General features: G+C 39.6%; 1 protein-coding gene across 1 annotated transcript; it reads right to left on the reverse strand.

The window, feature by feature from the left end:
* Nucleotides 1-15654: 15654 nt before the first annotated feature.
* unc-13 (protein unc13 homolog) lies at nt 15655-21427 on the reverse strand. Its single transcript, XM_018539580.1, has one exon. The coding sequence runs from the start codon at nt 21151-21153 to the stop codon at nt 15655-15657; it is 5499 nt and encodes a 1832-aa protein (XP_018395082.1). The 5' UTR covers nt 21154-21427.
* Nucleotides 21428-24986: the final 3559 nt, after the last annotated feature.

A 24986-nucleotide genomic window follows, 5' to 3' on the forward strand; every position in this document is an offset into this window, starting at 1 on the left:
CCAGAGATTATAAATCCACATCGTGTATTAATATTAACACTAACATAATGAGAATCATATAGATCGCATCGTGTTGAATCCACACTAATATATTTCAGTGTTATAATACAATAGCGCTAATTAGCTTTCGCTTTTAGCATTTTGCATTGTACCGTGTCTGAATACGCGAATTTTCAGCGATATAATTCATTAACTTCAAATACTTATAATTCAAAAATTAACCTCGATATTTTGGTATTAGAATTTTCGTCTTAAAATTATCTCAAAAATCTTCTTTTAAGCACATTGTTATGGTCTTTACGGTATCTGAATAAGCTATAACATAAATATAAAATATTCTGTATATTGTGGAAACAGTTTCTAAAAATATTCACGTATGCGCGTACCATGTTGGAGAACCTTTGCGATTATAATTTATATACTCTGTCGTTCAATAGGCTTTCACATACTATCTCGCGTGGGCATCGCTAACAGCGCGCACGTCGGACACATCGTGGTAATTAATTCCAGCTCTGTTTCACTTTGCCGGTGCAAACGCGGAACACAGAATTGCAAAGCGCGCCAAAGGAGCCTCGCGTTAAAATTCTAAAATAGCCGCGCGCACCGAGAGATGGCCTCAAGCTAGTTGGGCGAATTAATTAAATCCAACCGGCCGCATAATCGCCAAGAAGATTGAAAAAGCTCGAACTCATGCCACGCTTCCCGGAAGCAAAGAACACCTTTTTTCAGTTACTTCTCAACGACGATGACGACGACATCAATAACGATAGCGACAACAACGAGGCGCATTTCGTTGGATCGAATAATTATTTCCGACAAATATATATGTATGGACACGGTCCAGGCAATGTACATATATGTATGTGTGTACACGGTGTACTTATACATATGTATATATACGCGAAGACAATGGCGGAATGGTGTTAATGGGCAATCGGCTACCTACCAGCTCGGAAACCAATGGTATCGACTTCCGGCGCGGTCGAATGTCCGGCATGCTGTCGATAGTGCTGTAGAAGGGATTGTCGCCTGGATGTCTGGAACAGAAAAGATTTCGGAAGCTGTATCAGCATGAGTTTCCATGATGATTGCGTCCAGCTTTTGCTCAAATGACTTGTGCTAATTTTGAAGGTTTTTATGTATTTTTATAGTTGTTATTAATTTTATCATTGTTATTAGAGTGTTTATTATATGACCATGTTTTGCGACTATAATTTCTTGACTTGAATATTATGAATATTTTAGAAATAACTCTTAAAGGACACAAATTAAAGATCAGGAAAATGAACGATATAAATATCAAAAGAAATGAGCATCGACAAAGCGTTTGCAATTTAAGATCGATGCATGGATTGAAAACAAACTAAACTTTTAAATAATACTGCAGGCTTAAGATAGCTATAGTTCTAATCGAGATCCTTTTAGAATGTTTGAAAACCTGCTGGAAATACGATGGGAATTTCGTGCTCGTTAGAAAGTTTTTAGAAAATCTAAGTTTCCGCAAGTACAAATCTGTTTTTCGTCGCATTATAGTAAAAATAAAATAAGTGAAAATTTACGTCGACGCTCTTCGATTCCCAAGTTAAGTATTTATAAGTTTAGAGACGTTGCAATGAGACGCACGAAACTAGAATAAATCATAAAATTATTTAACAATAATATCAACGATAAATTTTGTAATATTAAACTTCATTTTTTACACAAACTCATTAAAATGACACGACCAGTATTCGTTCTATCGGATGGATATCATAACTCATAGAATATATAGATAAACATCGCTATATTATAAAGATCTTTAAGGAATGACACGATAAAATATGGCGAGCATCTGGGTTTTTCCGAGTATAAGAGCCACTTTCGTGGTTCAATTTTTTTTGTACATCGAATAACATACTGTGAAATACATCTCAATTCGTGTGATTCGAAATGGAAATTTATCGGAAATATTGATGTGTATAACTGTGTGAGTTGCAAGAAATTTTATCACCAATTTCACCTCTTATCTAATGTAAAAATGATTGAGATGTCTTGAATAATTTCTTAGAAAGATCGATGTAGCTATTTCCCTAATTTTATAATGCATATTAAATTTATTTTTTTATTTCTCATATTAAATTCAATAAAAAACGAAGCATTGGAGAACAAAGCACATACACTGAAAGAAAAATGTACTAAATTTTAATAAATATTTATTTGAATGGTGCCAGTTGAATATTCACTAAATATAAACATAAATGTACATTTATTTGATACAAGAGAATAATTAATTGGATTTAACTATTATTAGCTTTTATTTATTTGGCAAATATTTGTTTTTCGTGAAAAAGTATTATATTATAATAGTACTATTCAAACAATTATTTATTAAAATTTAGTATATTTTTCCTCTCAATGTACACATTTATCGATTTCTCATATATTTTATGTATTTTTAATGCTGGTATGTGCGTTAAAATATCGACGACCACAATTTTAAAAATGATACTTCAGAAACTTTAGAAATGATATTTCAGAGATGGATATAATAAAATCTAGATGTAAAATCTCTACGCTTCAAAATGAAATTGGTACGACATGAGTGTAATTATAGGATTAAAGGCTTAATTAGGAAATAACGGGACGTACTCACCCGTTCGCTCGTCCACCGGATTCGCCGCCCGGTCCGCTGCCGTTCTAACAAACAAAAAAACAAATTTATTAAAAACAAGCTCGGTAACAGTTCAAAAAACGAAATGGAGGGCGCACGATGCCGATCGCGCGAACGCAATGTGTGGCGCAGGGTCCTTTTTCTCATTTTCGCATAATTACAGTCTTGGATAAAAAAAAAAAAACGCGCGACCACGGAATGGCGCAAAGAAGACGACGCGAGCAAGAACACTGATAAAACGAGCGATAATCGATCTTGGAAATTTTAATTTTCTGTGCTTTAAGCGACAAATAACCGCTCGCGGCTGCCGTTGGATATTACAAAACTGTGAGATGAATTTCTCGCTTTGATTTCCGTGGTCGCGCGCACGCACGCATACACAATGCTCTGCCTTTAAATCGTTCTGTCGCAATACATCTAACGGAGAAATTACGAAGGGGGCAGAATAAGATGGGCGCAGAGGAAATCGCTGGGTGAAAACATCGTCAAATAATTGCCTTCCTGCGTCAGCTGTCCCAGAGAAGAGGAAAGGAAGAAGGCTATCATTCGCACATGATTTTGAAAGAGCGATTTCTCCATCGCGGAGAATCGACTTCTTCATCTTTTCTCTTTTCTTCCGACCGCTTGATTTACATTCAAGACTTCCTTTCAGCCCGCATCGACTACGATTGCTTCGTCCGCATTTCACACTCACAGCTGTGCATTTTCCTCTTCGCCCGTCTATTGTTCCTCGCATCGCAGTTCTCCCAAACTCTGCTGACTACATCGATGTAAATGTATTCCCTGTTCCTATCTCTCTCTCGCTCTCTCTTTCTCGCAATCCAACTGCGCGGACTACCACTTTCCGTTTAATCCCTTTCTCGTTCGTCGGACAGGTCGAACCCATTCTCGTCTCGCTTGTCGCCGTTAATCAACCTTCGGCCCACCGCCGGCGACCTCGAAGAAGCACCGGCATTTTGTCGTCTGTCAGCTGGCTGGATTCATGGCTCGATCGTTCGTATGTTCCACGGTGGACTCGCGATAAATTCTGTTGGTCCAGGTTTTCGTGCCTCCACTAGCCCCGAGGTCCCGACCCCTCTTCCATACTGGTCCTTTTCGCATCAAGCTTCTCCCGGTCGTCTCTATACTTCCCATTACAGTAACAATTTCTCTTAATAAAGATTCGGCTCCAGACGCCGAAATCTCGAGGACTAATGGATACCTCCCGCCGAAAAGAAAGGGATATATACACGTAACTAACATGTTGGATTCTCTTCCTTCGTTTTCTCAAACATCTATCTTTTCTCTCCTTTTTTTTTTTTACTCTCCTGCGCTTTTCATGTATTTATTCACGTTCGCTCGGCCGCGCGATGAAATGGAAGTTTCGGAGATAGAGTGTGTAACAGCCCGTATAAATATAATATCACGTACAATACCTCGTAAATTCTGTCACGATATAGAGATATAATATAAACTTATCGATAGCATAACAAGTGTAATAAGTATTTAGAGTTAGAGCCGCAGGTATTTCGTCCCTTAACGCTGTCTCTTTTTCCTACACTCTCTCTCAATTCTTCCGCACTCAATTTTACTTCATCATTTACTCAAATTACAATTTTTCGTCACTCTCGTACGTCTCGCTCTTTCACTCTCTTTCTCCCACTCTATCGCTCGTCCTCGTTCTCTCTTTCTTTTAAACAGTTCCGCGGAAAGGGGTCCTCTTTTTTTTCTCTGATCGCTTAAAAAGCTTAGATAACATTGGAGCATGGTATTCGATTCATTTTTACGTTTAATCACGAAATAATAGCCTTTGAGAACGTCTCGTTGGAATGTGTAAGTAAAGCATAAAGCTTAATTCTCAGTATACGTTTATACATGACCTTGCATTTGTAATAAATTGAATAAGAACGTTTTAATCGACAATAAAGATTACATTTAATTGAAAAAGAAATAATTGAAAAAAGTACTGCAACGCAAGCCTCATATGATAATACGCTATACAAATAAAAAATAATTATGTAACCGTAAAATTTTGAATAGAGGTCGCGTAAATAATCTCTATCATCTCACAAAGCGGAACATGTTCCATCAACGAGTCGAAAACTCATACTACATATTTGTGGTGTAAAGTGACATTTTCTGCCAACAGCGGAACGATACGCAGATTAATTATTCATAATAAATATGAATTTCACTGCGCAACAGCTAATTACAGTTGGTCAACTCGGTGTTTTCGCTTCGCAGCGAAATTAGATTAGGATGCGACATTTCCGATGTTTCCTAGTATAATTTTTGTCAACATGCGGGAATTTACGCGATATCGGAATTATTATAATTAATTTCCGATAAATCGAATGATCGATAAATAGTAAAAAAAAAACAAACATTCGGAGACGCGCTCAAAGGCAAGGAAATATACATACAACTCAATAATAGATATATATCTTTACAGAATATAGTATCGCTTCGCGAATATAATTCTGGCAAGCGTTTACACACAATTAACAACGAAAACCTAACTGCACTGAGAAAAACATTTTTAGTATTTGTAACTATAATTGCATGTTACTATTATTATATAATTATGATTATTACTATAATGTCAGTAATAATAACTGTATATATAGTTCAATCAACAAATATATATATATATATATAGTTGACAACTAAAATTATTATAATTATAGTTCAATCATAATAACTACAACCATATTTATGGTAACAATATGTATAACAACTGTAATTTATAATTATTTTCGGTTGCCAATTATATATATGTATATATTTGTTATGTAACTATATACATACATTTATTACTACTAACATTGTAGTAGTAATAATCATAATTATAATGACAAAATTATAGTTACAAATACCAAAAATTTATCTCTCACTGCTCATATTTAAATGTGTCTGTATGTGTTATCTGTATCTGTATTATTCATTACATTCTAACAAGTTTTTCCTTTATCTATTAGGCCTTAACAATGTATTTTGCTTTAATTCGCTTAAACACTAGTCGTCAATTGACGGTACTATTCGCTAAGTTGAGAAGCCTTAAGAAACCTTTGCTACATCAATCGACGAGGGGTAAGTGCGAGCGCACTCGTCCCGTTTGTTAATGATATGACACTTAATGAAACGATATCGGTGATATGCAGGTGCGATTTAAGATGCCTACTCGTCGAGACTTTGTAACACGCGAGAATGCAGTTATATATTCGAATAATTCTTTCAATGGACTGTACGACATCGAGTATCTCGACTATCGGCTGAAAGCCAGATCACACTATTTTCTCGAGCAAACTATTTCTTGGCATCGAACCGGATCGGGGTCGCGGAAAAATTTATGCGAAACTTTGCCGTCATCTTGTCTCAACGAGAAGACATACTCACGATAAAGCTTTCTGCTCTGTGCCTTGTGTCCTGGGTTTTACCCGCGGCCAACGCGTGTACTTCACAAAAATATGTATAAAAGAGAAACTTTTCTTTTACCAATTTGTGCAAAAAATTATTCTTACTAGTAGGCCGATATTAGCTGGAAATGATTGTTAAATATTCCCAGTCCTAATACTGTAGTAATTTCTCTTTTGTTTCCACTTACCATCCACTTATAGCGATATTAATTAATTAGGAGCTCATTACACGGGATATTCCAGGAAAGATTTATATCTAATGCGTGTGATATGTAATACGTGACACGTGCGATTTATGAGATGCATATATTTGTGAAAATCACTTCGGTATAATACATGTATCGTATGTGATGATTTATGACGATAAAACTTCGGAATTTTAGCGTGCTTTGTAATTATTGAACTTAATGGAAATAAAATATATCGCGTGAGAAACGCGATTCACTTCTTTTTGCTTCTACGTAAATGTTTCGGCAATAACTCTCTGACGTAGCTTACTTACAAATTCAAGGGTAACGTTACGACGAGGCATTAGCAAATAAAAATATTGATATGTGCATGCAAAACTTTTATGCGACTTTCAAAGAGAGAAAACATCGCGATTGGAAGTTGATTGTACAGTCGCCCTGCGTAAAAGTTACGAGTCGTTGAAATAGATTTCCCACGGGTCCATATTTAGAAAAGGAATAGATTCGATTGCCACATAACTGTGTACGGAAGTGCGCGCATGATTAATGAGAATGGAAACGGGACAAGCTACGGAAAAGCTACTACAACCCTAGGAAGAGGGCTAGCCCAGGAAACATTCACGTACCGTTTACGTATGCATGTGATATGTACGTGCTTTTGCATAAAAGCTAATTCTGTACTATCCAGGTACTATCATCAATCTGCTGAGTGCACGGATAAATACATATAAGCGCAAAAAAATATTGGAAGCTGTAAACTTATAAGAGCTGAAACAATGAACTTTACAAAGACCGACGAAATTCCGAATTCGTTACGATATGTATGAGAACAGCCATGATTTATACATGAATATGTGCGTGTGCATTATCATAAATAATTATAATTATGTCGATGTCATTAATGTATACAAGGTATAATTAATGTAATTATGAACACACAAATATATAATATAAAATAGCGTTATTATAGAGACTAGATTTCTCTGAAAAAGCTCCGAATTTCAAGAATGACCAATAACATTCGACAGATCAATCGATAATCAATTCCCTTCCCGTTAGGTGATGCACGAGTAAATTCCTGCAAACGTTGCGACGTTAATCTAAAACTGGGAATGGCCGCAGGTAACCAAAGGCATTAGCCTGATGTGCCTATGTAACGTGTGCGTGTAACTTTGTGGTAACATGGACACCGTGTAGGTATAATGCATATGCGATTTCTGCGAATGATATGTCGAGCTGTATGTGTGACGATAGTAGCATGGTGTGCGTCTAACTGCTAGCGGCCAAGTAGTAGACCTGGGCTGCGTGGCAACCTAATCCCACCGTTCGCCTAATCATCCCACAGCTCACCGCGATTTATCTTAAACTTCCGCTTCCGCACGTGGATACGTATACATATAATACCCGATTCGCCCGTCGTAAATTATCGTTATAGTCCGTATCCGTTGCGTCGCAAGCACCTTTATTGTTGCATCAATAATCTTAATTACGGGATATGTATCTGGGATACCCTACCGCCTGGGTAACAGGGCGGCGCTGTCTGAACACACATAAGAACACAGAGATATATTTCACGTGAGAGGGGGGGAAAAGAAAACTAGTAAACCCACCTTATATGTAAATCTTGGGTCGTAAAGTCTTTTTACGCGCTCAACAATTTGTTCACGTCTATTACATCAAGTCTACGTAATCGTTGCACAACGTTTGAAAGACACTGGTTCCTGTGTCTGCGTGATACGACACTCTTTACGGCTCTCCCTCGCGTCGTGCGTTTAATGTTCCGTGTAATTTTGACGCGTTGGCTTTATCACTGCGGATTCAAGATAATTATTCACGAATGGTTGCCCGCAATGAATTGCAAGATGGCAATAAGTGAGGAATACGATTAGTCGTCAGACGTAATTCTTGTCATTTTCTCCTTAAGCCGAACGCCATCATTGTTGGGAGATGAGCTAGAAGTAATCTACGTGACTGGCAAATTAATTCGCGAGTTCTGGGGGTGAATTGACTCTTAGCCTGTGTGTTTATATGTTCCTAAAATTTTATGGACAAAATAAAGTTTTTGTATTGCTGATCAAGTGGAAGTGAATTTTTACAGGTGCTTTTGTTACGAGTTGCAAGTTCCTGTACAGTTTCAAATCTGATCTTCCGTAACGCGTCGTAAAATTCTCTGTACTTTATAGTTACGAATCCTTTCGATGTGCACGCTAAATAATGTGACTCTTCCGTGATATATCAGGACTGGAGTTCTCCATTTGGCGTGACTAATGGATTAACTAAGTTGAATGCACTAAAGGCGTAACGCGCATGCAACTTCCAGCACGGAGTAACTTCCAGTTACGGAGATGCTGAATGCGTGACAGTTACTCGTGATCTTATTACACTTCCCCTAGTAATAAGGAAATATATTGGATAAATCACGGTAAGACTGAGATGTATCAACAAGGATATTTGCTAATGTCATTCAATTACACACGCAATTTGTATCTTCCTAATATCCCCTATTTTTCTAGGAATACACAAAAGAAAGCGTCGCCTTCTGGTTTTGTGTTTCAGTTCGCATATATGCGCTATCCTCTTCACGAGATATATTTCGCAAAATTACTGCCATTACGGGCCACAAATTTATTTTCTTAAAGAACCCAGATGTGACCCTCTCGGCATACGTCATGCCATTTTTTTATTTCATTCACGTACGACCACATATTTATTACCGTGAAACAACAAAATAAATTTTTCTCTCGCGCAAAAAAGACCGTTAGTATGTTTCATCAAATGTGAAGTCCCTCTTCAAAACTTTGTCCAGCATTGAAATAACTTTCATGAAATAACTGCCTTAATGGATCTTAATTACATCCTAACAAACTTCGTTACGTTTTAATAGCTGCGAGTAAACTTTTGCATCATTAAATATAAAAAAAATCTATCGGAGTGTGTAAGTATCAAATTGCTCTTTTATCTCGTAGCCTGAGAACTTTCAGAAAATGATATGCGTCATACTTACTTGACAGTTTTTAAAAGAATTATCTTAAAATTGAACGTCACGCGAGCGCGCAAGCGAGACATTGGATCCATGTAATCGATCATTCTATTACCTCGGCTCCTCTGTATAGCAGATCATACTAGGTCGCGCTGTCGATATATCGAAAAAAATGGCAAGTTTGCGCCTGGCAGGATTGCCAGACAAATCAATTAAAATTAATCCATGCTGCCAATTGCATAGCGCAAAAATACAGAAAAATATGAGGTGACTATTGATGGAAAACGAATAAAAAATCATCTAAATAAACTTATAAATAAAACAGAGAAGAATTGAATAACGTTTGTGTATTTACGTTTATTTTAATTTTGTCGCAAAAAATATTTTTCGGAAACGAGAATTTTCGTTAAGATATAACCAAAGCTTCATTATATTGTAGTCTATGACGTCTGACGACTAATTTCCATACAAAATGATTGTTTTTAACGTCGCTTCTGACGACAGTCTCGTTAAACATTAAAGAGAAACAAAACGGATCTTTTTAGAATGTGAGCTTGTGAGATGCTGTGAGCTACGTTTAGTTTCCCATTGTCTGTATTTCCCATTGTCTCGATTATCACACGAAAGCTTATACGTTACGTTTTATCGCTTGCCCCGCTGAAAAAACACGACTAAACATTTTGTTATAGTATTAATTGACACAAATCTACCGCGTAGGCTAGTAATATATATATGTATGTATGTATATATACCTCCATGTATATTTATATGCGTAAATTAGGCGTGTGTGTATGTGAGACATGTAATAGTGAAGAATGTATCGAAGAGCTATGATGATATCTTTGGTATATGAGACATGAGTGTTTGAGAGAGCCAAGAAAAAATCGGCCTGGCGCATCATGTTCGAGCAATAAACTCGACGAGAAGACGATTACGAGCGTGTATGAGATACTTATAGTGGTACCACGACAGTTTACATATACAATTATTAATGACCATTACTAGGCGTCTAGCATATACTTATCTCGACGCGGACGCGGTAATATTCGCTCCTTTCGCATTACGCTCATATAAAAGTGAGAAACGGTAGAGAATTGGTCTTGTCGTATATTGGCCTCGTATCGCTGCCAATCTCTTCGGGAAAAACTCGCGATACGACTGACGAGAAGTCAACGTCAGTATTCGATCAATCGATCGGCCCTTTCGTCAACAACCTAGACGGATAATACGCGACGCGGTAATTGATTTATGCGCGAGCACGAATCTACAGACCGATCGCGTTGCGTCAGTCGAGTCGTTCGTTTATCTCGAAGACGATTCACGGAACGTCGAGGAGCCAGCCGCTCGATTTTCCTTTCTCGAAGACTCGCTCCGCTCGGCGCAGCTCATCCAATTAAAATCCTTTGCATCGACAGATCATTCAATTAAAAACGTATTTCACTCTCGCTCCTTGGATGCTCCTCTTTCTTCCGCCTTTTTTTCCTCGTTATTCTCAATGTGATTTTACGCCGAGCTATTTTCAAGTCAGGCCGTCGCAATTTGCGGAAATCCGAATTAGACGTTAATAAAATGTAATAAATGAAATTCTATTGAAATGTTTGTTGACGAAAAATACGTGGCAATTTTAACAAGTGATTTTTACGACAAACGCTCAGGAAATAAGAAACGGAAATTTGCAAAATTCTCTACAATGAGAGGGATATTATTTATTTTAAACATTTCTAACATTTAATTAAATAATTTTTTAGAGCTCATTGGTGAGTTAAATCTACAAGAAAAAAATTAATCAAAGAAATAGATACAGAGAAGAATACAGTACGGGCAGCTTACCCAGCCGTACTATTCTTCGACGTTGTAAAGGTTAACCTTATTTTATGATGACCCGTACAAGCGCAACACATCTTGCTAATATGCGTGTATAGTAACCATTAATTAACAGTCTGACGTCCTTCCTAGTTGTTGATAGAAACTAGGATGATTAAGGAAGCTACATAATTAAAGCGCATTGTGCGAAACAACGGCTTGTCCGTGCACAGGGCGGTATGTTTGCAGATAGCGCTATGCAAACAAGGGAGATTATATTTTTCGATATTCTTTCGTTACATAAATTTGTCGAATAGTAAGCCACTTAAACTTTCTTTCAAATCTCTTAGTAAGCTCCGCGGTAACGAAGTTGTGAAAGAAGAGTGCACCATTTTATGTAAAACTCGACTTTGTACATATAAAACCTACCGTTTTCTTAACACGTTGTAATTAACAAGCGACACTTTTCCTTCAATTTCTCCTGGTAAATGGTGGAATTTGTACTTACAATTAGTTTGACTACCTCGTTATAAGTATTCGTCTAACAACGGCGAAATAATCGGACCATAAATTATAAATAAATTAACGAACAAAAAAAGATTATAATTTCTTTATGGAAGGAAAATGACATAAAAAGAGAGAATGTGTGTGTGTGTATATTTTTTTGTTACGCAGCGAGTTAACTGCAATTGGTCTCCAACATGCAGAGAAAGTAATTGCAATTAACAAATGTGAATGTAAAATTCGCTTTTGAAGGTTTTCTTATACCATTTTTTAAGAGATGCTATAAATGAGTTGAAGAAATTTTTAAATAATTTTATATTTATATATATGATATATTATCAGAGCACTTATTAAGATGAGCGAAAGTGAAATTTTTTTATGCAATTGCGGAGCTTGCTTTTATTCTTATCCTAATCAGCGTGCAAGGCTCAACGACATATAATTTCGAAAGAGTTGCCGGTTTCTTATCACTTATACATCCATGACGGATTATCTCAGAGGTATTCCTCCGTTCCTAATGCGCCTTTATCATTTTCTCATCTTCTCTTAGGACAGCACTTCCAAAATCTTATTATTCTGCAGTATTATTGACTCTTCCACCGGCGACGCCGGTTTCGGTACCTTCTCTCTGGATGCTATCATCCACTTTAAGAAATAATGTGCAAAATTTGTGATTCCCCTAAAGGTTAAACTTTATTACATAAAGTATCCCAAAATAATTCTTAGTAGTTTATTAAAAGTTTTTAGCATTATGTGAATTTTACGAGCACCGTTGGCGAAACGTTTTTGATAGCGCTCGCGATATTCATCTTTACATCTGCTCTCGTAAAAATTTTGTGTTTTTATTCATCTCTTGATATTCTTTTCTTAATAATCTTTCCTTCCTCTTACTCTTATCTGATAAATGTATCTCAGTATCGAAACCAGCGTCTCTACACATTCTTCGAACAGGTACTGCCCCAGTCACCTAATTCTAACACAACACATCGAGAATTACGCAGGATAATATTCTCTAGCTTAAGTACAGTACTATACGGCTGTAAGTCTTTAGATACGGAAGCATATGTATCGGACGTGGGTTTATGTGTGTAATGTGTCTTTCGCACGCGTACCCACGTGGTTCATTCATTCGATCATTACGAATCGTTCTTTATCAAAGTCGAACAGCTGTCGGTGTACGCAATGCGATCGATCGTACGGAATTAGTATGCACGTCTGTTAACAATAACAAGGAAAAATGCTTATTTCTGCAAGCTATCAATCGATTGTAATAATACTCCGTGTCGTTTGTATGCACCTACGATTTAATAATAACATAAAACATAAATTCAAGTATTCCCTTGTTCGAAATTTAATAACTGAATGTAGATTTGATTAAAGTAACAGGCTGTCTTAGTGTTTAAATCGTTCATAACTTATTATTGCGATTTGACGTGCAACAAGATAAGTTTCGAACCTACAAAAGTCAGGTCGTTAAGTTAACACAAGTCGTTCGATGTATACAAACGGCACGTTACCGCCACGATATAGTTCTATTATCCTACCACGGTATAATGTATAATAATTATTACTCTCTACGCGACGTACAACAACGATCATTAGTCTTGTCGTTTTCCACCTTATCGTAGCTGCACCGCGACGTATTGACGACAGTTAGAAAAATTTTGCGCATGCACCGTTATATGTACACGGTAAACTTTCTCCGGTGTGACACGCGCGTTTTCGCGTCACGTTTTTCACGAACGTATATATCTGCTGCAGTCGGCACGAAGATCATCGGAGGGACTCGTCGAATTTATTTATTTTTTTTTTCTTAAGGTGACGCTCCTGTTTCTCGGAAGGGAATCCACGGGAGAAAATTCCCGTCGTTGGCTCGCTTCGCGAAGGAACGTGTAGAAAATGTAAGTACAAGCTGCGGAGATATTGTCGGCGTAATACTGTCTCTCACACGACGGCGCGACTTACGAGGTACGCGAGGTATCGATTTTTCTGCATTCACGCGCGATTGAATGGGATGTATCGTCCCGCGGAATATATCGTTGCACTAAACATGTGCGTACCCTAGCTGACATTATTATCGGGGGCAACGATAAGCGTCATCGATTTTGGAAGTCCCTGTATTATACGACGGATACCCAAGACGTCTCTTAACCGGTTATCGTTATTGATCACAATTGATAGCCCCCATCTACTTAACTTGATCCAAAAACGCGACGTTAAGTAAAAGGTGCCTCGGGCAATTGTTCTTACTGATCGGAAACGTTGCAAAATTGACTCTACATACTTCGATTTCGCGTGGGTGATAAGAGAACGTGTGTGAGTGTAACAGTGGTGGATGCAATATTCTACGATGTCAGGAACTAAGAATTCGGTATTCGTAGTTTCATATTATATTCAAGACCGTGTCTCGAGCGCGATCTTAATGTTATATGGATTTATAGTTGCGATATAAAATTCACACACAATCATCTTACGTCGCGATCGTAACTCTACACGTATGAGATTTTAAGATCGCACTTCGGATAATCCTGAGTATAAGATTCAACTATGAATATCGCAGAGGAATAATCTTTCGTATATACCGCGTGTTTATTGTCCACGCATCAGGAATCGTGCGAAATATTCATTTCCACCAGTCGTTGCTGGATTTCTCGCGCGTTTCTCTCACTCGTCTCGGATAATTTCGCGTTCTAAATAATCGCGCCTCTAAAAACCTCTTGTCTTTTTCGCAGATTCTTATGGCGTTACTTCTTTTAAACGCGTATTATATATGTTTTGTCGCAACTCTTTACAGATCGCGGAAATGCCGGACTATTCGCCGACACAATTTCCACTCGGGGTCGTTTTACGTTTTTCTTCTCTCTCTCTCTCTCTCTCTCTCTCTCTCTCTCTCTCTCTCTCTGCACAATGAACGACTCGCGTGTACACTCGAGTGTTTCCGGTATATGTCTTTATAGGCGTTTACGGGAGCGATGGATTTCGATGTTTTACGAAATGCAATTTTCCACAGTGTCTGCGCGACGTGCATTCTTATCGCTATAATGTGACTTATCGTTATGCCCTCTGCGATTCTCAGGTAACGTTCGACGCGAGCAATGGCGCTTGTACTTCGTACAATGTCTGACAATGAGATATGCGAGTGAAAATAAAGGACGATAAGAAAAATGTATTACGAATGTGAATAGCGAAAATAACAGATGAGATAAAAATAATTTAACGACACGAAATATTTTTGTCAACAATTATATCGCATTTTTCGCAGGCATATTTTCACAACACTTGTCCGCGTCGCTCAGACACAGCGGTAGATTCTAACGATAATAAGTTACTAGCTTAAAGCGTATCTACGAATAAAGCACCATCTAATTACGTCTAAAATGCTTATTAAATGAGCTTCCCGGTGGCCACGCATCGCCAGCATGGGATCTCGAGATCAATCATCATCGATCACAATAAATCGATCGCTAACGACGCGACGTTTTCTCGCCTCTTAGAAATATTGCTTGATCAAGCGTTAGTGGTGTTACACTTAAATTGACTAGTACCGTTTGTAACATGTATCTCACACAACCATCTCAGAGGCTCTCGGTCTCTTAACAACCTTAGTGAAAGAGAGCGAGCAAAATTGTCGTCGCTCTCTTTGACGGCAAAGCTTGACTTCCTTTTGGTGTCGCTCGCAACATTGACTAAATATACGTGTCACTTGGTGGCACGATCTTAACTTTAACGGCAAATATTGTTAAATTCGCAGTACCTCACCCATTTCACAGTCAGTCGAAGTACCCGCGTACTCGATATTCGAGATGTATATGAGCTGCATCATGAATTCGAAGCACGCGGGAAAATCAATCGTTCGTTGAGAATTTTACGTCAGTTGCCAAAATGGTCAAAGTGCTAAAGCACTGAAGGTAAAATACCTCTTTTCCGCGCGACGTGTGCAAGTACCGTCGTTGAGATAAATTTAATTTGAACTTGACAATAATTTTATATTTCCGTATCAGAATGTTGCGTCCAATAAAAAAATGTTAGCATATTATTGCCGATCGCAAAAATGACGCAAAACATGATAAAAGCAATTTATAATTTCACCCAACCTCCGAATCTCGAGTACGCTTTACAGAAGTTTTCGTGTCCTCACTTGATCATGATACTCACTGCCGTGGGTCCCTGAGAGATAGTGTTCTCCTTAGAGGCCTCTTCGACCTCCTTGAGCTTCTCCTCGGCCTTACGTTCCTTCAAGGCCTTGAGCAGCTTCCACTTGGACCCGGGCGGGCCAGGACTCACCTGGCCCTCCTTCAATGTCGTGTCCGAGCTTCCGCAGGACGAGGAGTCGATCTTGATCTTCGGTAGACTCAAGGTCGCCGTTGTAGCTGTCTCGGCGCTACCGGCTCCATCGCGCTCGAGGCCTTCAAGGACAGTGCTTTCAGAATCCCAAGCTCCCGGGATGCTGACCGACACTTCGCTAGGTGGTACACTTACGCTACCTTCGCGGGATAAAGAATCCGAGCCCTGTGGCATCTTCTCGCTGTGACGTAGAGTCGAACCGTTGGAACTTCGTCGTGATTGTTGCTCATCGAGATCCTTCGGCAGCTCTTCTTCCTCTTCTTCGTCCATTGATTGTCCAGGACTATCCGGACCGGATGTCTCGCCAGAAGAACCCTCTTCCGTGGATGGTGCAGGAGGCTTCTCCTTCTTAGCTTCTATCTCGTGCGCCCATGTATGATAATCGGTCACCCTGGCGAATACAGCTTCTACACTTTCTGCAGATTTTCGCTTAGGAATAGGTTTTTCATCGCGATATCTGCTATCGTTTTCTTCGAAGCGATGCTCTTTGATCACCGTGCCGTTCATTCTGCCTCGTAATTCTTCCCTAACCTCCTTTCTCTGATCCTTTGGTTTCGTGACGGCTTTGAGCTTAAGCTCCTTCAATACAAACGACATCTTTTCTTTTACCGTTTCGTCCGGCTGGTAAACTTCGTCTTCAGGTTCCTCGATCAATGCTTCGGTCATTTCCATTTCGGATTGTCTCTCCAACTCTTCAAGTTTTCTTAATTCGTAACAGTACCATTCGTCTTCGGAATCAATAGAATCTTCTGTACTTTGCCGTCTTGAAGACACTCTCGATGTACTCCTGTATGAATGAGTGCTGCGATTATCCTCATCAGGTTCACCCGGTCGTGATCCAGTCCAAGGAATCTCTAGAGATTGCTGATGGCGAGGTAGAAATCGAGATCCTCCTGTAGTATTGTAACCTCTTATGGACGCTGACGGACTGCCCTCTGATGGCGGAGCTTCTTCTGATAAACTGGTGACTAGTTCCGGTAATTTTGCGCTGCCAGACTTCTCGCTCTTCTCGCTTTTTTCCGATACATCTTCCGGATATTCAAAACTTGTTTCCAAAGTCTGCGATGGACCCTCCTCGGTTGATTTCTTATCATTGTTCTCGTCAATGATCGATTGTTCATCGGATACTGTCGAAGATTGTCGTTGACGATATTTGCCAAGCGCTCGTGACACAGCGAATTCCATGCTCGAGCCACCAATCAAGGTAACCGGAGGCAGTTTCGGCGCCTTCTCATTGGGGGCCTCATCCGAACTGCCTGTTGACCTCTTAATATCACCAACAGTTTGGAAGATCGACGATCCACCAGATCCCGAGCCGGTACTCTTACCAGAAGCTTCTTCTTCGAGCATAGCCGATTGGTCGCCATTCGTTTCATACTCGTTAACCTCGATTTTTCTTTGATTTTCTTTCTCCTTAGCCCACGTATCTTGAAGAGCCTGTTGATGCAATTGCTCTTGGTGCTGCTGAATCTGTTGTTGGAGTGCTTGTTGCTGTTGTTGAAGCGCCTGTTGATGCTGAAGTTGTTGTTGCAACTGTGCTTGTTGTTGCTGCTGTTGCATGTATTCTTTTTGCTGCTGTTGCATATATTCTTTTTGCTGCGCTTGAATCTGTGCTTGTTGTTGCTGCTGTTGTGCTATCATTTGCTGCGGCATCGAAGGCGGCTGCTTTCTTTTGGTACTCGCGGATTTCACTTTGGCAAAGAAAGGCGGTTCTTGAACGATATCAGATATGACGCTGTCCTCATCTTCCGAGAGACCGCTTTGCCGACCACTGCTCCATTCTGTCTCAGACTGTTCCGGATCGGATAAAGATTGCGACTGATGACTGCGACGCTTAGCCTTCTGGAGAATGCCAGAAACCGTGGAAACCAGCGTATGTTTTTTCTTTTTTCTGGCCGTCTGAGCTCTGCCTCGACCTCTTCCTGTCATTTCAGCAGGCAATCTTTGCTGCTGAGCTTCTTGCACGTCTAGATCTTCTCTTCTGACACCCCCTGGTAATGACTGACTTCTGTGACGTTTGGTGAGGTGCAAATCGGGCAGCCAATTGCTCATAGAACTCATTGCGTTCTTCAGGGAAGAACCTCTTCTAATTTTTTTTGATAGTTTACTATTATCGACCTCATGATCTTTTAGGTTCGAAGCGATACTAATGTATCCGGATTGCGAAACTATTACACTCGAGGCGTCGTAATACTCGCTTTGCTGCGTTTGTTGTTGCTCCATAGATATTCTTCCACTCTCATGATCTTGAATATACTGATGTTCCCTTTGCCATTGTCTTTGATAACCGTCTGCGAGTTGTGCGCTCTCAGCACTACTCAGTCGCTGACTGTATGGCTGATACTGTTGTTGATAAGCTTGTGGATAATTCTGATTCGCGTAAATGTGATGCTGTTGATACGCCGAATGCGCTTGATAGGCCGGCGGCTGGGGATACCTTCGGTCTGTGTACGGACTTTGAGCGTAGCTCCCATCGGAAGTTAAAGACCTGATGCTGGAAGATGTTGAATCGTGAGGTATCTGCTCCTCCATAGAGTTCAGCCATGATGAGTTCTCGTTTGTCTCTGTACGCGGCAGATTAGTCGCACTAGTCGGATAATACGACAGAGCATCTGTGATGTTGCCGGTGGGGAACATCGTACGATACATTGCCGCTTTATATCCTTCATGGTTCGTCATACCATCTGTAAAAGAGCTTCCACGAAATGGCTTCTTTCCATGAGCCATTATAGTGCTTGTTGTCTCTGCATATTGAAGAGTGCCATAACTGTCTTGATAGTTGGTATATTGATGATCCATCGATTCGGAAGAAGAATAGTAAGCCGAAGTAGTAGTTTTGGGCCCGTAACTTCCAGCACCGCTGGTATAGACACTCGTAATGGCTTGCTGTCGATTACTACCGGCCACGGAGTAAATAGCCGGTTGTTCTGATCTGTAAATATAATCCGCACTCGTACTAGAGGACGTCGCGTAAGTATGTTGTAAACTCTGCTGACGACTGCGTTTTTTGGGACTCTGACAAGTAGTAGTTACACCCGGAGCTGGCGGTGGCACAAAAGTATAGTCTTCTTTGGCCGGTGACTTGCTGGCAGTCGTATATGCCGATAAGTGATTCATTGTCGTTGTGTAAGGATGACTGGACGTGGTCGTCATGGTACTAGCAAAAGCGTCTCTACCTTCGGGAGTGTCATAAAGAGGTTCCGTGATAGCGGTGGTAGTGGTCGTCTCTGGAAGCGGCGGTATCGGACTGGATGTTCTGGCGGGCTGCGTACTCGGTATAAGACTACTCGTGCGAGTGTGATCCACCGAATAAGAAGTCAGCATTTTAGCGATGGAGCTTTTCGGAGAACATGGCGATTTGTCTAAGCTGCTCCAGCCGCTCATAGAGGACAGACCGGAATCAGACTTAGCTGTGACTATGTTAGCGGCACTGCTAGATTTAACTGCATGTTTCGGCGAGACTCGTGGTGATTTGGGCGACTGATGGGGACTGAGACGACCCTGTTCCATAGAGACCAGCTTTTCGGCGTTTCGCAGAAAACTCGGGCTCTGAGATCTCTTCGTTTCTGATTCTCTTTGTTCTGTGCCAGGCATGAGGAAAGTTTCGGTGGTATCTCGCGGTGCTGGCGGAGGTGGTGAGCTAGGCGATGGACTAGGTGGTGTACGACTTTCCTGGAATTCAAGATTGAGCCGAGCTGCGCTGCCAAAGTAACCGTCCTGTCTGGTGCGGAGACCCTGGACACTGTGAACACTGTGTACGCTGCCGGCTGACAAAGTGGGTGACGATACTTTTTCGGTGGTCGTGCTGTAAATGTTGGGCGAGGCGCAGGTGACGGCGGTCGCGAAGCTTTCGGCCATCAAATCTGTCAGTTCCTTATTCTCAGCGTATCCCTTCGCGAAATTACCAACGTCAATCGGTAACTGAATCACGGGCTCCGGACTCTTTTCTAGTATAGCCGATGTATATCCTAATCTAGGCGGGGTATAAGTAGTCGAAATGGAGTCTAAATTGCTCCTGGACGTAGAGGTCAGTCTTGGCGATATAGATCTCGTTGTAAAGTCGCCATCGGTGGCCAATCCACTGTCAGTGCTGACTCTGGAGATCGATCTGCCTGTGGAGCTGGGACTTTTGGAGAAAGTCCAACTGTCCACGTCAGTTTCCGCGTAAATTTTTCTCAGTTGTTCGTCTATGCTGCTTGCTTCCTCAGCTAGTTTAGCCTCGGCTTCGGACGCATACTGATTTCGTTTTGGCGAATCTATCAATCTCGATTGCAGTTCTATTAAATTTTGCGAATCCTTTTGCAACTTGCTGGTTAGCCTATCTATCTCGTGCAATTTTTCTAATGCCACCTGATCGAGAGAGCTGAGTCTTGAAAGTTGAGCCAGATCTTGCTCACTGACGCACGGCGTGTTTCCTCTGTAGCTTTTATAATCGGCTGCACTGAATACTTCACCCTCGTCTTCATCCGCCTCGTCTTCCTTCTTCATTATGGAAGTTTGTACTTCTTCCTTGGTTGGTTGACTGGATAATTCTTCCAGTTCTTTTTCCTTTGGTATAGCTTTGTCGAAGATGCTGGGCTCGATCTCCTTCTTACCATTTATATCTTCATCTTCAGCCTCTTCCCAGATCATACCTAGCTGCGATGTCGGTCTCGATGTGTCGCCACAAATCAGATCTTCTCTGTAGGCGTTATTCAGGCTTCTGTAGAATGCCTCGTCGGGTATGTTGCCCTCTTCCTCGAGGGTCTCCAAAGTGTCCAAATTCCTGACATTCCTATGCATGTCAGTGACCACAGCCGCGGCCGTTGTACTGTCCTGCGTGAGTCCGTGCATCCTCGCCAACTCCTGTTGAGCCAGTTTCTCCCGTAGTACGGTGGTTTCCTCAATGCTTATCGCAGCACCCAGGCTTTTCGCTATCGCGTCTAGCTCGCCTACCGAGCCTTGCTGGTTGGCCAAAGTCTCCTCAACGATATTCACGTTATCATGAGTACCACCGCTAGTATAAAACTCGATCAGCTGGCTGATAACTGTCTGCTGCTCGTATAGCAAACCTTCTAATTTTTCTAATCTTTCCCACATTTTGATGTATTCCTGACTGAGAAGATCCAGTGCCCGCCAAGCATATTTCAACTCAGTTTCGAGGATGTTGAGTCTCGTGCCTAGTCTCTCCATGTAATCGCCTATTATGTAATCAATATTACCGTCACCGGGCGCAGGGTAGCTCGGCAGGACTGGCGAATGAGTCCTCGGACTAGTCGGCGTTGGACCACCCAACTTCGTCGAATCCATATTTCAGCCTTATCTGGTCGCACTGCGCGTCACAAGTACTTTTATCGTATTCTCTTAATTTTTCTTGTTTATTATGCGCCTATGTTTCTATTTGATGATCCCTGAGGCGATTCATCTTCGAGGCTCGCTCCCAAATCAAGTCACATCCCCCCTTGTGGACCAAAAAGGAACATGAATTGCAACTTGGCGAACCTCACGGAGGCCATTGGTGTAGTCGAGTTTTTGGTCGTTGCGTCGTGTTTTATGATGATCTCCATATTGACTCGTTTCGAATTCTCACATTTCACACACAGTCTAACTATGTTCTACGATTTCTTAATCACTTTTATGTCTACATGTATCAAGTGTCTTTCTTCGCGTTCCGTTCTACAGTAGGCTACACTGCGTACACAAAGTTTGGAAGTCGTTGAGATGCAATCTTGATAGAACGTTCAAGATCGCGCACACTCTGCAAATGGCACTTTGTAACCAATCTCGTATGTTCATGCCGCCGTTGTTATCTGTAAAATATTAAAAACCAACTCGTGTGACTTGGTATAAACCGAATACCAAGTCAACATCGAGTTTTAAATCAACAGCTTCCATGGTGTTTACATTATTTTGATGCATATCATCATAATATAAAGTCAAGATGTAAAGTCAAGATAGAGTTAAAAATATGTCGAGGCATTTGCTTCACATCTATGAAGGAAAAAAGTTTTTTATAAATATTTTATGTAGTCTAAAATCGTATTAATTAATCATCATATACTGACTATAAGTGTGTGCCACATTATCAAGATTTCTGTCTAATTACGCCTCGTTGGCCTCAATCTAAACTTAATAGCGACGAGTTGAGACCGCTGCGAAATAGATCGAAATCCTGTCAAATATATGTGGTCACTTGAATATTACATCGCGTGCTACGATAATATCGATTAGTCGTATAATTAATGAAAATAAAGGATTTAAGAGAGGTGCTTCATTTACACGTCATCGTGTTTATTGATTTAGCGTGATTCTAAATGATGTTCTGATGCGGAATACGCATCGCTGTTGATAATTATCAATATAATTATCAAGATCTGAAAACTTGCCGATCATATTTAGATTGTGAATTCTCATAAACTATTGACAAGTTAATTCTTTATTGCTATTATTTTTACTTCGTACATATATCGGTATTTTTTTTGTGCGTCTCTCCCGCTGCAATTTATGCTACACGGTATACAACACAGGCAACGTACTGCTTTTTATGATGGCAATGAAATTAATTTCATAATAATGGAAAAACGCGTCGTTGAAAGCTACCCGAAATGATCGTGCAATCTCGAAAGTCGTTAACCTAATTTCGCGTGCATTATATAAGGCGTTAAAACAAGAAGAGCCGCAGATGATATATAATCCTTGATTGCTACATCTCATAAATTCCTAATAATTAACAAAAAGTGTCGATATAAGTGATGTATCATTACATAAAACTTACTCGCTCGACTGTTACTTTAATGCATATATGTATTATATCATATAAATCGTGAAATATCATTTTAGAATAATATAATACACATCGACATCAAAGGAGCAAATGACAATTGTCAGTTAAAATAAAATTAATTAAAACCTAATCTCTTGAATTAATAAATAACATTTTGTTATTTTTAATTTCCATGTGTATTAATATAAATCATTTCACTTCCATGCAGCCGTGGTTAGTTTTAAAATAAATCACACCCTTATTAACAAACGACAAACGCGCTTATAGTAAATAATAAACTAAATTTAAATCAAATTTAATACATTATTTAAACTGTTTAATTCAATTGTTTTAGTTAAATTAATTAACGACATATTAAGTAAGAATAGTGATGATCTACAGAGATGATTAAAAATAATCCAAAATTTGTAGGTATAATTTATGCATAATTAGGGGCATTTATGAATTTAATAGTGTACTCTGAATTTCTAAGTTCTCTTCAATGAAAAATTATTAATGATAATTAATAAGCGTATTAACATGTGTCATAAAATCGCATAATTGTCGTAATTTATTTAAAATACCGCATGATGCTTTACGCTTCTGACTTTATTGAGATAAATTATTTCGGTCTCATACTAACAGCCAGTGGGTTGCTATTTACGATCGTACATCAAGCGGCATGTGCGTTTATCACTCGAGCCTTTTTTATATTTTACACTCGGGAATCTAGCTTCATCGTTTCACGTGCTGCTAGCTTCCTATCGGTTTCCTTCCGGTTAAGCGAGCTGCCGCAAACCGCAGAAAAGAATACCGCCACGACGATATTGCGCTGAATATATGTCTACCGCAGACAGATTCTTCGCCAGGTCAAAATGGGCATTCAAGAGTTGCATCACAAAAGAGGCGAACGGTTATATCGCCATTGCAAGAATTCAACTCGTGGAAGATTCCTTCTGTTTGCAAATATTTCTCCTCGTCGCATTTCTTCGCGCGTTGGCAAGCAGGAAATAAAATTCGCTTTATATGGCTCGTTTTAATATATCGCTCCCTTATAACATCCTTATAATACTTGCATGCGTCGCGTTTTAACCTTCGAACAACGACGATACAAAATTATCGTCGTTAATCACATAATTAATAGCTATTTATACACAACGGTTATTTACGTGACGTTGGAGTAAAAAGTTTTTTTATGGGCCAGTTATTTTTATTCTTGCTTATGCAGTCACTCTATGTCTTTCCAATATCAATTGCAGATGGTTGATGGCACGTAAACATAGTAAAGCCGAATGATTATCGATCCTATACTATCTACCACGTATCAACTGGAATGTTTATTGTATGCTATATCCGTGTCACACAGATTACTATTCGTAGTATAGTGGGCGGTTCATTCTTGATAGTTCTTCTGAAGGTTTTATACCTTTCGCATCACAGGTTATTACCGACACGGTAAATGCCGTTGGATATCATTTATCAGCAACAAAGTTGTTTCCCGCGATGCTTCCTATATTCTCCATGAAAGTGAGTGAAAAGCGAGGTGCGATGCATTAATAAAACTAATCTCCGGAACGTTTTCCAACTATTTCAGATTTTACTTTAAGCCGACTTAAGCCGCTTCGTAGTTAATTGAATTAAGAACAAAAGTCCGGTGGATTGGCGACTAGAAATCTGCCGGAAATCGGGTATCTCGACGCAACAAGTCACGCGCTATACATCGATTATCTGAATCCCGTTGAATAGATTTTACTTGAAAAATTGTTCCAAGATATATAAATTGTTCTTATCAAAGAAGAATATCATTGCAAAATTGATTATAAATTGATATATTCGTTTGTGCGATTGGATTTATACCTTTTGAAGCTTCCACTGCATGGAAATTTCTATCTTTAAAAAGGATTTTCATAAGCTCACGGACAAAGTAAATAAAATGTCTACAGTGGCGAGAGACGAAATTTATTATACTTTATACACAAAAAGGATATTCTTTAGTCTATAGAAAATTCGAGAATGCTTACGGCGTCTAATGTTTTTCACACAAATTTAGCTCACCTCATAAATTTTACAAAAATCCTTGTCTACTTTTTCATACAAAATCGAGAAATTTATTCGCTTATATATATATTTTGCAAAATAGCGTAATTATTTATTTATGCTTTCACTGTATAGTACGGTATCGTAAGTGGTATTTTAGGGTGAAGTGATTTGTAGAAGAGCTTATTTGTGTGTGGTACGCGCGAAAAATTTCCGACGCAAAATAACGTAAAGCACTTTTAACCGGGTGAAACATCCCGTTAGAAAAAACCTTCGCTCGGTCGCTTCTGAATAGCGTAAAATACCATAATCTTGTTAAAAGGGGCCAAGATTAATTCACAAC

This window comes from Cyphomyrmex costatus, unplaced genomic scaffold (genome assembly GCF_001594065.2).
Source record: "Cyphomyrmex costatus isolate MS0001 unplaced genomic scaffold, Ccosl1.0 scaffold216, whole genome shotgun sequence".
Taxonomy (NCBI): Eukaryota; Metazoa; Arthropoda; class Insecta; order Hymenoptera; family Formicidae; genus Cyphomyrmex; species Cyphomyrmex costatus.